Below are 14,299 nucleotides of genomic sequence, written 5' to 3'. Positions count from 1 at the left end.
ATGCACCAAAGTTTAGTCTTCATTCCTCTACCTTCATTCCAGGTCCATCGAGCAACGACACCAAACGTTTACCGTATGGGGTAAATAGATTAGTGCATATAGACAATAAACAGAAACATGTAACAATAGTACTCCTATTATTCACAAATATGCCAAAGAGATTACATAATGCTTATGATAATGATTACAATGATCCTGGAGGGTGTACATATACTTTCCTAAGAACCTTCTTGAAGGGCCGTCGGCTACATAACAAGAACCTTCTCGAAGGGGCCGTTGGCTACATAGTATTTACCGATGACATACATCCTGTCGGCTACATAACAATTACTAACAACATCAACCTGTTGGCCACACAATAATTACTAATGACATCAACCTATCGGCTACACAATATTTACTAACGACAATTGTAGATTCAATCAAATAATTCCAATTGATGGAAACACATGTTTGAATGGCCTATGGGCCATAAACATTTGATATATATCCTTCACCATTATTATCATGGAGCATTGTTATTATTGATAATAAATTATTAAGTGGATATATATATAATCATGATAATACATTGAGCAAATATCATTTGTGATATATGTTAAAGCAATAACTAATGTAAGATATTAACAGCGGATGTCTCTACGAACATGTCTCTTTATATCATATGCATATTCATTGGGAGAGTAACTTGAGATAGACAAAAATCAATAAGTGTTACTATAAGTTATAGCAGCAACATATCATATAGAGTCTGCACAGACATCTGGAGAACAGTGTTTAAGATTTTGAAATTCTTGTTTCCTATAAATATGATTAATTTTTTAACATGGGATCAGAGCCATGGCAAATTTCTTCACCTGTGATGTGGCAAATAGTTTTAGATAAGAATAACTTCAAAGGAACAATCAGAAACTAGTGTATGTAGAGTGACAAGCGGTTAATAAAATACGAAACCATGTCCAATAAGAAACAATAGTTATGGAAGACAAGATACACTCCTTCCTTGAGATGATGCTCCCACTGACGTAATCTGATTACACATTCTCAAGGGAGAATGAGAAGTTGAAAAAAGGTTGGGATCGTAATGGTTTATTCATCCACGATTCTGAAATACTCAAACCCGTCAAATTTTGTGCTAAAACCATTGAGAATTGGGGGCATTACAAGCAAATAGTAATTGAATTATGAAGTTGAGTACGCAGGTAGGCAAGCTTTGTTTCGTGAAGTATTTAACCGGTTGGTGCCAACAGCGGACATGAAGTCTTGATTCAATATTCTGACTGAGGTGAATAGGGAAAGTTTGAGACTACTGTTTTTAGTTCTAGTTATGCAAATATACAATATGAGCATAGCTGGGTGTTGAAGAGATGATTGAAGTCATGGGAATTTGCATCAGTATTAAAAAGTTTGTGGTTGCTACTGCCCTTTCTGAGGAAATAGTGCACTGTATTATTTGAGGAGATTGATCTATAGCAATTGCTTCTCCCTTATCGTGCTATTGTTGTCACTCTTGAAGATGTTTGAAGATCAAATTATTCTTGTTTACATTCACTGCTAATGTTGAACAACTAATAAAAGGATACTCTGGATGTGCTGCAAATTCATAATTAGAATGTTGCAACAAAGATTGCTAAAGTTGTCATGAGCTCAATCAACTTGTACTGGAATGTGAAGCAATATGCATGCTATTCATGAATGTAAAGTTTTTGAAATCATTTCCCACAAGAGAATTGAACAGTGATGTCTCATTGTCATGCTGAACTAAGGCCTTGATTCTTTAAGAGAAATAGAAACTCATCTACAAAGAACATTTTCGAAGCCAGGGAAGATGGAAAGAAATAAAAGTGATAGAAACATTATTATCTTCAAGAATTGCTCTTCTTGATAGAAAAATGAATTTTGAATGCAGCTTATAAGTGATATGTGGCTATGTAGAATTTTGTCGATATGGGTATCAAAAACAATTGGCGGTTTCCTTTTAAATAGTGAACAATTCCATTATTGGAAAAGAGGAGAAAATATCTTAATATGGATATGCTATATTGATGGCCATTGGTTGAAATAAATATTTCAATTACCTATATTTGAGATAAATATTTCATATTGAACTTTGTCATGGAGAGATATTGTTACTCATTGTCTCAAGTTTAACAGAAATATAACTTTGAGTGGCTGATTACAACCTAGTGCCAAACTTTCAAACCACAAAGATTTTATATGTTGGGAGCAATATATTGGTCATTGAAGATTATAACTCATGAAACTTCAATCTTGGCTTGCCTCATTTTGTGGGTGCTGGAGATGATACCTCTAACATAGAAGTGACATATTGTCTATGGTAGTATTTTGAAGAAGAAATCAAAGTTGCTTCTTGAGTTAGGTGTAATAAGCTACTGGTAATTAGACAACAAAGATATTAAATTCTCAGGGGCTTGCATTGATTCAATCAAGAGTTGATTGTTGTTTGCCATCCACGGTTATCTTTCTTGAAGGGAAAGGTTGTCGATATGCATTGAGAAGAGTGCTAACCACTTCCTTCAAGGATTGGCCTTGTCAAGAAATCGTGAGTAGGGCCAGCCCCTACCACCTAGGCATGGACTAATTCAGCAGAGTCATTGCAAGGATAATGTGAATCAATTGCTACTGTATGACTCAGGTTTACATGCTCCTTAAATGTATATATTGCATCATCCAAGTGCAATCAAAGCTTGTTGATGAGGCCATAGATGTTCGGGTTTATGTATGTCAAGCTTTCCTTAATGTTTGAGCCAATGAATCAGATCACCGTGACTATTAGTTATGGATTTGCATGTAATGTTGAGTTCTAAATCATCTAACTCCAAGTTATGCGATTGCTGCATATGGTGTTAAGTTCTTGGAGGCCATTTGAGGGAATGTGATCACGTAGGGGTGATTGAGCTCAGGTGCTCATATCAGGATCATACCAAGCCTGTCAGGTTGAGATGAGAGATCGAACCCTATCTTGATGCATGTCTCTACCGTGATTTTTATTATAGACTGCATTGTGTTCCCTTAAACTTTTGTGGGCCTTTGTCTATGCATGGAGGACTTTAAAAGTTTGAGATCTATCAAATTAAAGATAAGTTTTTCATGCTTGATTAATGCACATGAATTTTTTTTAGTTATTAATACATGCTATAATTTTTTGAATCATTTACTTCATTTGCATTAGATAATCCCTTTAACTCTTCCAAGAGAAACGAAGAAGCATAAAAGATTTCATTCAAGGAAGGAAGAACGTGACAATTGCTACAATGACACTAAATTGGTAATTGGAGCTGTTTCTTAAACACAAGTCAAAAAAAAATGGGAGCTTGACATTTCATTAGAGGAAACCTTGGACAAAAAAGTAAGGAGGTTGATGCTTGTACTTGGAGCTTCAAAAGGGAACCACATTTTCTTTAATGTTTGGTGTTGCCAAGCATGAGGATAAATCCACAGTTTAGTACATTCACTTGGGTTATTATGAATCAATGTATGCTTTTGTGGCAAGGAGAGAAGATAGAGGATATCCTTCAATTGACCTTTGAGATCTTGGTCATATTTATTCAGAGGGAGTAGACAATGTCGAGATGGATTCTTTAGTGATCATGAATACGATTGGAAAAGAATACGAAGCTTGAATGACAACATGGTGTTGGTAGATTAAGAGGTGGAAAGTAATGGAATGTTTGAAAGCATAGAATGCATTCAAGACTAAAATGGTCATGAATGGTGTTTTCCAATAATAGCCATTATGATGCAGAACAATCGAGGATGGAGGTTCCTATTGCGAGACATAACTCTTTCATTATGCCTAAGCACATTAATTACAGAGCATTCTATAGCAGCGAAAAATGAAAAAGGATGATGTAATAGGAGTTGTGTCTTGTTAGATGCCTAGTTTAATTTCATGATGCATTTTGTAATTGACAAATTACATGTAATTAAGAAACAAGTTGTAATTGAAAGTGGCATTTTCTCTTGTAAAGTTATTTCATGTAATCAAATTACAAGTCAAGTACATCAGGACTTGTAGTTTGAATAAGTCAAAGTTTGTTGGGTTTCTCCCACCTTTTTCTCTCAGCCGCTCACCCACAATTATAGGAGGAAACCTCGTTGTAATTCTCATCTTTTGGCAAGCCAATTGAACTCTACCAAGTTGTATAAGTCCTCTCAAGACTTTGAGCTTAGAATGTGAATCAGATTGCATTCAATGAAAGAGGCAGGTTGTTTTGAGACTTTCTGCTAATCCAAAGTGTTATGTGAAGACATTTTATTGAGTTGATTGTAAGTTTGGGTACTTTGTTTAAAAGAGATTCGAACACAGTCTTGCAGACTTGAGCTGCATATTGTGTTTGGAGTTGTAGTGTGTGTCCAAATTTGGTCTTCCAGACTTTGAGTTGCTAGTCAAATTTGAAGCTAATGTGCAACACACAAACAACAAGGTAACTTGCAGACTTTATGCTGCTCTTACTTTCTTAGTTTGCACATGCAGGCTGAAATATGTGTTGGAGATGTTGAGCTGCACATATGACCATGGAAAGACTTTGCGCTTTCATAAGTTTCTTAGTTACATAAAATGTTGTATGCTGAAGGTCATTCTTACGTCTAATCTTTCGTTTATTGGAATCATTGCTCCAACAGGTACTTGCTAAGTAAATTATACTATTGCTTAAGATTGTATTGTGATAGTAACATTTATTCTGAAATAAGAGAATAAGGTGAATGTCTCACCCTTATTTAGGTTAGTGTAAAATTTAAATAGTAGTTAGGTGTTTTGTTGATTCCAGTAGCAGTAATAAGGGGGAGCCTTTTCCGAGAAGTAGGTGAGACTTTGTTTCATATGTTGTGGTTTAAAGCACTGTTTTGCAGTTGATCCTAAAAACTGTCGGTTGCAAAACATCCAAAGTTTTGTAAGTTGTGGTCACATTGACTTACAAAATTTCCACCTAACGGAGTGGATAGTAAAATGCAACTAAAAAAACAACATTTAAATTACTTTTAATATCAAAAAAATGTTAAACCTTAGAGACTGCACTATCAGAACAAACTCTAAAACCTTCCAAAACTTAGTGAGAGTAACAAACATATGGTGACATCCATGCCATTGAACTTTAACAATGAACGTTAAATATTGGCCATTAAAATTTGAAATAAAAAATTGAGTGAGATGCAGAAGTACAAATACAACTACAATTTGGTGAATATGAATGTTCAGTTGTCATATCACAAATGGTGAGGAAAGGGATGTCCACTTTACAACAATACAGGAACTTTCCCAGGATGCTAAAGCAATTCTAAAACATTTTCAGGACGTGAGAGAAATGCTGAAGAATAAGGTGTGGCTAAGGTAATATCTGGAACAACTCAAGAGTTACGGGTGCATCTCTTTGGAACAGCTAAACTCCAGCTAAACTTATGCACAGAGGTGCAGATATTAATGATAAATTCTATTTTACAACAAGTATTGAAAGATATTTTAATTGAGCTTAGTCATGAGTAAACTCAGTTTTCTGATTTTTTGTTTCTTTTGCACTAAATAAATACTAGTTGTATAAAGCTTATAATTTACCATTTAATGTATCAGGCTGTTAAAGAAACAGGCAGAAGGTTCAGGGATACAGTTCTTGCTCTTGGAGGTGGTAGAGCACCATTGCAGGTAAGCTTTATTATTGGGATTCTATCATTTTAGCCTTTTAGGCACCTAATTCATTTCCTTCAATGAGAAAATTCAAAATTATTTGAGATAAAAGTTCTTTTTTGTGCACCACTGTAGATTATTTAATTTCCTCCAGGATTTCTGTAACTGAGGCTGCTTGATATATTAGACAGAGAAAGACATGAATAATAATGGGGCTATTTCCTTCAATAAGTAATCCTCCTTAAATGGATTGTGGAAAGTTCAAATTTTGCAAAATTCCTCTGATTCTTGCTCTAAAGTGTCCTCCATGTCGAGTTTGCTAGTGTCTGATTTTAACCTTTCAATATCTTGGTTTAAATTTAAATCTTTGGTAGGCCTTATGCATAGAAATCATTGCCCCTGCAATGATGCAATTTTATTGCTAAAAGTTTAACCAATAAGGTTGTTGAAATATCTCTACACCTGAATCTCACCTATTCTCTGCACTTTTCGCTTATGTGCAATATGTCAAACACAGCTGCGAGGTATTAAATGCTCAGGAATAGTATCGCAGGCTAAAGAAGTAAACTGATCATCACACAAAAATGACAAATGCGATGTGTATTCAACTCTGATTACCAAGTAATAAGCTTTCTGTAAACAATAGATAATTATTGTGTACCTCAATCAACTGTTGGGAAATTACATGAATTAATGTGGCAACCAATACCACCCTCCTTTTCAAATCTATCTTTTTCACCCAACTAATAGCCGATGAGGAGAGCATAGACAATGCTCAGAAAACAATGTTCCACTGAGTAATACAACTCTTTAACACAGGACACAGAACTACAATCCAAGGGTGTAGGGAGGTGGCCTTAATTGAAGAGCACTCCATCAATAATGATTTTTGTTTATGTCAATTTCAATGATGAATGAATATGAGCAGTCCCATGCTGCACCAATTATAAAGAGTTTTGGACTGCGGGTAAACAGTCACAGCATCAAGGAAGCAAGCAGCTATCACCATGCCGAGATAGAAACCAGGCTGAATCCTTTAATTGCAATTGCCTGATAATTGGAAGATATCACCCAAAATACAGTGTAGCTGATCTCACAAACATTCATGACAATAAGATGTAAGATAACCTTAAGCAGTGATACTATACGACTATATTTCAATAGATCCATGTAGCACTCAAATTATTGGAAGTGAACAAGCTATCATGGCAATAGTATTGTTCCAAATACAAATGTAAATCATTGTCTTCAAAGTCAAATGTCCATCCAAACCTTGAAGAGCTACTCAAATTAATATTGGAAAGGATACTCAATATAATATCTTGCGCTAGTTTTATACAGATTTAATATACCAGTATTAATATAGTTGGTCCTATTATTAATCTCTTCAACCCATAAATACCTATGTTCCCCGGGGACACGTCCCCCCCAAAAAAACCAGCATTTCGGGGACAGGGACGTCCCTGTCCCGGAAACTTCATTGGGGACTTGCATCCGTCCCCAATTTTTTAACACACAAAAAATTTAAAAAACTAAAAAAAATGTCACTTTTGCCGTCCCCCACTGTCCCCAAAATCGGCCAAAAAAAATGCCGTCCCAGAAACCCGTCCCGCTGTCCCCTGCCGTCCCTGTCCCAAAAACTCGGGGGAACATAGATAAATACAAACTTGCACCAACCTCTGGTTTTCAAAAATCACCTAACAATAAAAGTGTTGGATTGATAAATAAAGAGCATGAACATATTTAATGTTACCATTCCTTATAAAGTTGCCACTTTATTATTTCACGATGTTACATCAAAAGGCTTCATTTGATATATTATTTCTACCAACCGTAGTCTTGAATTGATCACCAATATTCAGATTAACATTTACCTTACTCAAAATATGAAATAGAGCAATATCTTTATTTACTCGTGAAGAAGATTAGCACCGCAGTTATCAGATTTTCCTATATCTTTATATTCCAAATGATAAAAGTTATCTAGAACTATCAATATTTTCTTTCTGCAAATTTTCCTTTGAAATAAGGCTTCCAAATTTGATGACTTTCAGGTAGAATAAGGTGAGAAGTTACTCCCACCGAAACTGTAAACCACCTTTGACCAACCTTCAGTTTTTAGGGAGAAGCAGTAATGAAATACATTCCACGAAGAATTATAATGTCCAACCTTCATGTTATAAAGGGCTCCAAGAGGCCTCTAGTGTAGAGGGTAATTTTGTAATAAATTAAGTAGTTATTAGGTAAGTTTTGTACCAAACATTGTGTCGGTTGGTATTAGTAACCAATCCAAGCACTATGTGTAGCACTCAATGTGAATAGAATGGTATAGTGATATTGATGAATATGAGTACTGGTATGTAACTCAATTGGTACAATTAACAAAGATATATTTTTCCATTTGTGTCTTGTTCCAATTATTAGAATCAATATGATGATAGTACCATAAATTAAATATTTGTATATTGTTAGCAACATTCTCTACCGTATTGGCATCAATATTTATGGCATTGTTGCCTAAGTACAAAGCCAGGAGAAAGATGGAAACATAATGGTCCGACCCTTTGACCAGCAAATAGTGATAAGTGGTAGCGACATTGAGGAAGAGGAAGTGAGGGGGGATCAATTGACAAAGGACCTCGTAAAGCGTGAGACGTAATGGTTGACAAGTACGTCCAGCAGGAGTTTAAGTAGAGGGCTCTCCCCACCAGCATGATATGTATTGAACTCATAGTGAGCGAGGTTGTGTATGATCTCCACAGAAATCTTCCAAGGCTGCTTGCACGAAGACTGGTAGTAGTAAAGGATCACAAAGAAATTGAACTAGGGAACAAAGAAAGCAACAAACATTGCAACAATTCTATCAAAGGGCTCAATGAGAAGAGGAACCCAGGGATACAAGCGACCGCAAAACAAACCCTTAGTGGAGGAATTGGGAAACACAAGAATTAGAAAACAAAACCTCTAATTAATGCCCCTCCTTCCTAATAAGGACAAGAGATGCTGACAGACCCAATCGGACGACACGGAGGAGGAAGTGAGGCGAGTATAGTTGGCACAACAACAAGCGGAAAGGAGGCAAAGACTACACGATCTCACCCAACCATTAATTAATGCCCCTCCTTCCTAATAAGGTTAAGAGACGTTGACAGTAAACCCAACTGGATGACATGGAGGAGGAAGTGAGGCAAGTATAATTGGCATAACAACAAGCAGAAAGGAGGCGAAGACTACACGATCTCACCCAACGAGTGCACAAAGGATCAAAACAGTGTGAGCAAGCACTCAATAGAGACAAACAAAGAAGTCTAGACGTAGAAGTATAAGACCTGCTAGAAAGTACGAGAAGGGGACTAACAAGACTAGCCATCTTGGACAAACCAACCATAGGGAAGACAAAACTAGAAACTCCTGGCATGTGGGAATCCCATTACCACCAACGCAGTGAAGTGCATGAGAGAAGAGAAGTATTACAACCCAACAAGAACATACCAGAAGGACAGGAAGAAGAGAATTCACAGCAAACCAATCAAAGAAAGATGTCAAATACACCAAATAAATAGAAACTTCCAAAGTTTAAAGACGAGGGATTGGAAGACCCCATAAGGCACTGCAAGACATGTGTAACTATCTAGGAGGCAAGAGGACAAGATGACAAAAATTACTAGGTGAAGCCTTTCCTGGCACCTTACACAAAGTTGCAATCAATTGGTACATAGACCTTGCAAATGAAGAAAAGGCCACATGGATCATGCTAAGGAAAGCCTTTGAAGCAGATTTTAAATTATTCAGAGATGAGGATGAGGTGGTAATTAAAATATAAAACACTCACAAAGGAAAGAATGAATGTTTTCAAGTATACCACTGGAGATTGGAGGAACTAATAGGAAAGCTAGAGAATAAACCAGCCAATGAAGTGAAGGAGAGGTGGTTTATAGAAGGATTGAACACCTCCATCCAAAAGAAAATGAAGGAACCTCCATCCACATATAAAAAAGTGTGTGATAGAGCTATAGATAAAACATCTAGGAGCAAGAAGAAAAATAGCAATGCCAACTATGAGGAAGAAAGCGAGGAAGAGTAAAAAACCATTCAAGCCATCTGCAAAGACATGATGTAGATGATGAAGGAGATCAAAGGAGAAACATAAGTTAACGGGGGCAAGGAAGTATGGTGTATGAAATGTCAAAGTGAAGGGCACATGAAAACTAATTGTCCAAAGAGCAACATATGTTAGGTAGCGGGACATTCCCTCAAAGAATGCCCGTACAACTTGAAGGTGCAAAGTGCACAACTACTCCTAATGAGTGAACAATCTACAACCCCTCCAAGGAACACAACTTTCGATGCCTCTCCTAGGGCATATTGAAACACGAGATAAGGGCACAATAGTAACACCAATCCACCACCCAATCACATCTAGTACGACAAAAAAGGTTGTCCAATGATCCAATGTCGAAGATGAAACGAATTGGGGCACTCCACACGACACTGTCAAAATGGTGAGGGAAACAAATTGATCCCGAGAATAAAAAGCAGTGGAAATTGAAATGTCCCCAATGCTCCAAGAATCAACATCGTTATAAAGTGTTCAAAATTATGACCAACGCAACTTGAACAGGCAAAATCAGAGTCCAGATGACCAAGTTATGTCCAGTCAAAGTTTAGTCAAATCAGGAACAAAGGTCGTAAAAAGGTGAAAATTAATCATCTCAAAAGTAGTCAACAATGGATTTTAAATTAAAGAGCACGTCAAAAGCTTTCCGACAATGTCATTTCGTCGAAAATGGAGTCTGTGTGTGGAAGTTACGACAATTTAAATTTCAGGTAAAAAAGGTAATCTCGATGACACCAGCATGATATCATGTGGCACATTGGCAATGAGGCAACAAAATTATTTGGGGGAGATTCGAACCCATAACTGCTTGGTTCAAACTGTCCACCTTTGCCACTACACCACACATGGCACTTGCTAATAATAGATGGTGCGATTTTATATATTCTTATCTACACGGTTTTATATACCGAGGCCCCCGACCGCCGACCTCCCAAAAATATGGGCAGCCGTTGCACCATGTGCACTTCTAGGAATGTTAGTGGACTATATTTTATTTAAACCTTTCTAAACACAGTAACATTATTAATATGGGTTTTTTGTTTAAACAAACCCCTAAAAATGAAACAAAGCCACATCCCCAAATGTGATAGAGGGGTGAATACAAAGATAAAGTTGGTTAAAAGGGATTATTTTTGTAATTATTTGTTTTAGTCTAAATATGGCTAATTTCATGTATATAATGGAGGTAGAAGCTCTTTGAAAAAAACCATCCAGGTGATGAGAAGGAGATTATGATTTTGGAGACTTGGTGATTATTCCTACAAAATGGAGAATAATGTTGCAATTGTGCTTGAAGGGAATTATTTCAAAACATTTGTAATTGATTTTGGAGCTAATCGGATCAGTCCCTCTATTGGAGCAAGACTCGGAGATGTAGTCTGACCTGCGGATGAACTCCGTTATCAATTGTGTTTTGTCTTCTATCTCTCTACTCTTTTTCTTCCAGTCATTACCTTATTTTTCTTTTGATCATTTAATCATTTAAATTATGTTAATTCACTAATTAATGCTTTAAATTAACTTTATATAATTATGTAATGCATTCCTCTGTAATAGTCCTAGATCATAATCAGATCAAATTTGGTATCAAAGCTCTTGTGTGACTAGTATTGCATATTTGAATGCTAACAAGATCCAAGATCAAGAAAAGCAAAGGAAAGCTCGAGGAATACATTCCAAAAATCGAAAAATGAAGGACTAAACCATCATCACAAATGGAAGGCGAAGGTGGTGGACAAGTTTTTCAAGATAAGAGTATCCAAAAGACTCTTCAGAATTTGCAGACAATGGTAGAAGTTTTGGTACAGGAAAGAGAAGAAAAGATGCGAAGACATGCAGCTCAAAAGGGCAAAGGGAAAAAGAAAGGAGGCGATCATGATCCTCCAAACACACCTTCCTTTTCTCCTTCTTCTCCCTCTTCTCCTTCCCCCTCTTCTCCTTCTTCTACCCATTTTGAGTCTTCTAACATTTTTTTAAGGGTGGACATAAGCCTCGAATCAAGTTGGATGTAAAGTTTGACTTGCCATAGTATTATGGGGAGTTAAATGTCGAGAAATTAGATGACTGGATTCAACAAGTAGAAGTCTATTGTAGAGTTCAAAACCTTGTCGATGATGCTGATAGAATTTAGTTAGCCACTCTTTGGTTAGGAGGTATAGCTCTAACCTAGTGGGAGAGTAGGACTCGGGATGAAACTTCACAGCATGGTAATTTTGGTAATTTCAGTTTGTCTTGGTCAAAATTTGTTAGTTATTTAAAGAAGCAATTCTACCCCCTAGGCCATATGCAACAATTAATGATGAACTGGCAACATTTTAGGCAAGGGAAATGTCAAACTGTCCAGGAGTACACCCATGAATTTTGAAAAATGGCTATCTCATTAAATGTTCCATTGCATACCCAGGATACTTTACTCAAGTACATAGGTGGTCTTCATTCTTACCTTAGACATTCTATTTTGGTTTTGAATCTATGTAACTTGGATGAAGTAAGTGTACAAGCAACACACTAGAGTCAAGGGGTAAGGGTACTTTCATTGATAGGGTTGAAAAGAAGCCATTTAAGTTTGAAGGTAAATCTAAAGACAAAGGGAAGGGAAAAAAGACAGTTACAGTAAAGAAAGAGGGTGAAAAACCCACATGCTCACATTGCAAGAAAAAGGGCATGATGATTCTAACTGTTGGAAGCTGCACCCAGAAAGAAGGCCAAGCGATATGGTGCAAATAAAGGCAAAGAAAAGACTACTGCTGTAATTCAACAGGATCTTGAATCTGACTTTGGAGATGAGACAAAGATTGTTGCTACCAGAATCCAAGGCAAAGGAAAAGGCATATCTCTTTCTCTAGCTACAAGTTCTTCAAATATAAGTGCAAGTATAAGTAAAGAATCTTCTCCTTATAATGATACACAAAGGAATGAATTACTTCATAGTCGGGTTGTTATCAAACATACTAAGGTTGATACTTTGTTTGATATAGGTTCTCAAGTTAATTTGATATCTGAAGAAGTTGTTAAAAAACTTGACTACAATACCTCATCCAAAACCATATCTATTTGGATGGGTTTGCAATGATGCACAGTTACAAGTAACTAAGCAATGTAAATTGAGATTTGCTATCACTGCAAACTTTTTAGATGAGGTAGAAGTTGATGTAGTCCCTTTATATATTTGTGGTCTTGTGCTTGGGAGTCCATACCTATATGATCGGCAAGCTATCTTTTATAGGGGAGAGAACAAATATCATCTTTTCAAAGATAAGGTTGAATACATTGTACGAGCACATAAGATAGAGTAATCTTGCACTAGTTAATGCTGGTCAGATGAAAAGGTTAGTCAATTCTAGTAAGAACTTTCCATTAATGCTTATAAAAGCCAAAGAAGATGAAACATCTAAGGCATTCAAGGGGTGTGATACTAAACATTAGTCTGAAATGGTCAAGATTGTTTTTGCTTATGATGATTTGGTTGAGGAACCAAAAGGATTGCCTCCTAAGAGAGAGATTCAACATGAAATTCTGTTACAATAGGATCTGCCACTTCCTCATATTGGCATGTACCGTTTATCAATTTTACAAAATGAAGAAATTAAAAAGCAAGTTCAGGAGCTGGTTGAGAAAGGAGTTATTCATCCAAGTACTTCTCCTTGTGGTTCTCCTATTGTGTTGGTTCCAAAGAAAGATGGGACTTGGAGAATGTGCATTAACTACAGGGCTCTAAACAAGATAACAGTAAAGAACAGGTATCCTCTTCCTAAAATAGATGATTTACTTGGTCAGTTGAAACATGCAATTTATTTCACTAAGCTAGACTTGCGTAGTGGATATCATCAAAGTTGAATTGCAGATAATGATATCTAGAAAACTACTTTCAAGACAAAACAGGGACTATTTGAGTGGTTGGTCATGCATTTTGGGCTTTGTAATGCACCAACTACATTTATGAGAGTCATAAATGATTTCTTTCATCCCTTTATTGTTGATTTTGTCATATTCTATTTAGATGATATCCTTGTTTTCAGTAAGTCTTGGGATGATCATGTAATTTATGTAAAAAAGAGTCTTGGATGTATTGAGAAAAGAAAAACTTTATGTAAAGATGTCTAAGTGTGAATTTTCTAAGACATCATTAGTGTACTTAGGCTATGTCGTAGGGGATGGTCAATTGAAAGTAGACCCTACGAAGGTCGAATGCATTGTAAAATGGCCTAAGCCAAGTATAGTTACAGAAGTCAGGAGCTTCTTAGGTGCAGTTCAATAATGGAGGAAGTCCATTGCAAACTTTTCTTACATTGCATGCATAACCAGTATGAAGGCAACTTTTCAGTGGGGAGGTTCGCATCAAAAGGTTTTCAATGCTTTGAAGGAAAAGTTGAGCACTGCACTAGTTTTGGCTCTACCTGATTTACATCAACCATTCGAAATTGAGACAGATGTGAGTGGGTTTGCCATGGGAGCTGTATTAATGCAAGGAGGTCAACCAGTCTGCTACCATTCTGAAACTTTTTCAAGAGCAATAAGTAATTATCCCACTTATGATA

The 14,299-nt window shown here is 36.4% G+C and overlaps 1 protein-coding gene across 14 annotated transcripts in view; it reads left to right on the top strand.

The window, feature by feature from the left end:
- The window catches only part of LOC149551145 (putative cytosolic oligopeptidase A), a 187,218-nt gene that overhangs the window by 156,350 nt on the left and 16,569 nt on the right, over positions 1-14,299 (top strand). For 8 of the 14 annotated variants that reach the window (XR_016352678.1, XM_089786724.1, XM_089786720.1 and 5 more), the window contains one exon: positions 5,591-5,662. Coding sequence is in view for 6 of the 14 variants with exons in the window: in XM_089786724.1 (XP_089642850.1) it covers positions 5,591-5,662 (72 nt within the window). In the remaining 8 variants the exon portion in view is untranslated. Of the gene's footprint in view, positions 1-5,590; positions 5,663-14,299 lie in introns of those variants that run through there. The other 6 variants (XR_016352685.1, XR_016352682.1, XR_016352677.1 and 3 more) reach the window with 3 other exon arrangements.

Source organism: Cupressus sempervirens, chromosome 6 (genome assembly GCF_028749045.1).
Source record: "Cupressus sempervirens isolate cs-2001-9-10 chromosome 6, ASM2874904v1, whole genome shotgun sequence".
Lineage (NCBI taxonomy): Eukaryota > Viridiplantae > Streptophyta > Pinopsida > Cupressales > Cupressaceae > Cupressus > Cupressus sempervirens.
This window is presented reverse-complemented; position numbering and strand designations above follow the sequence as displayed.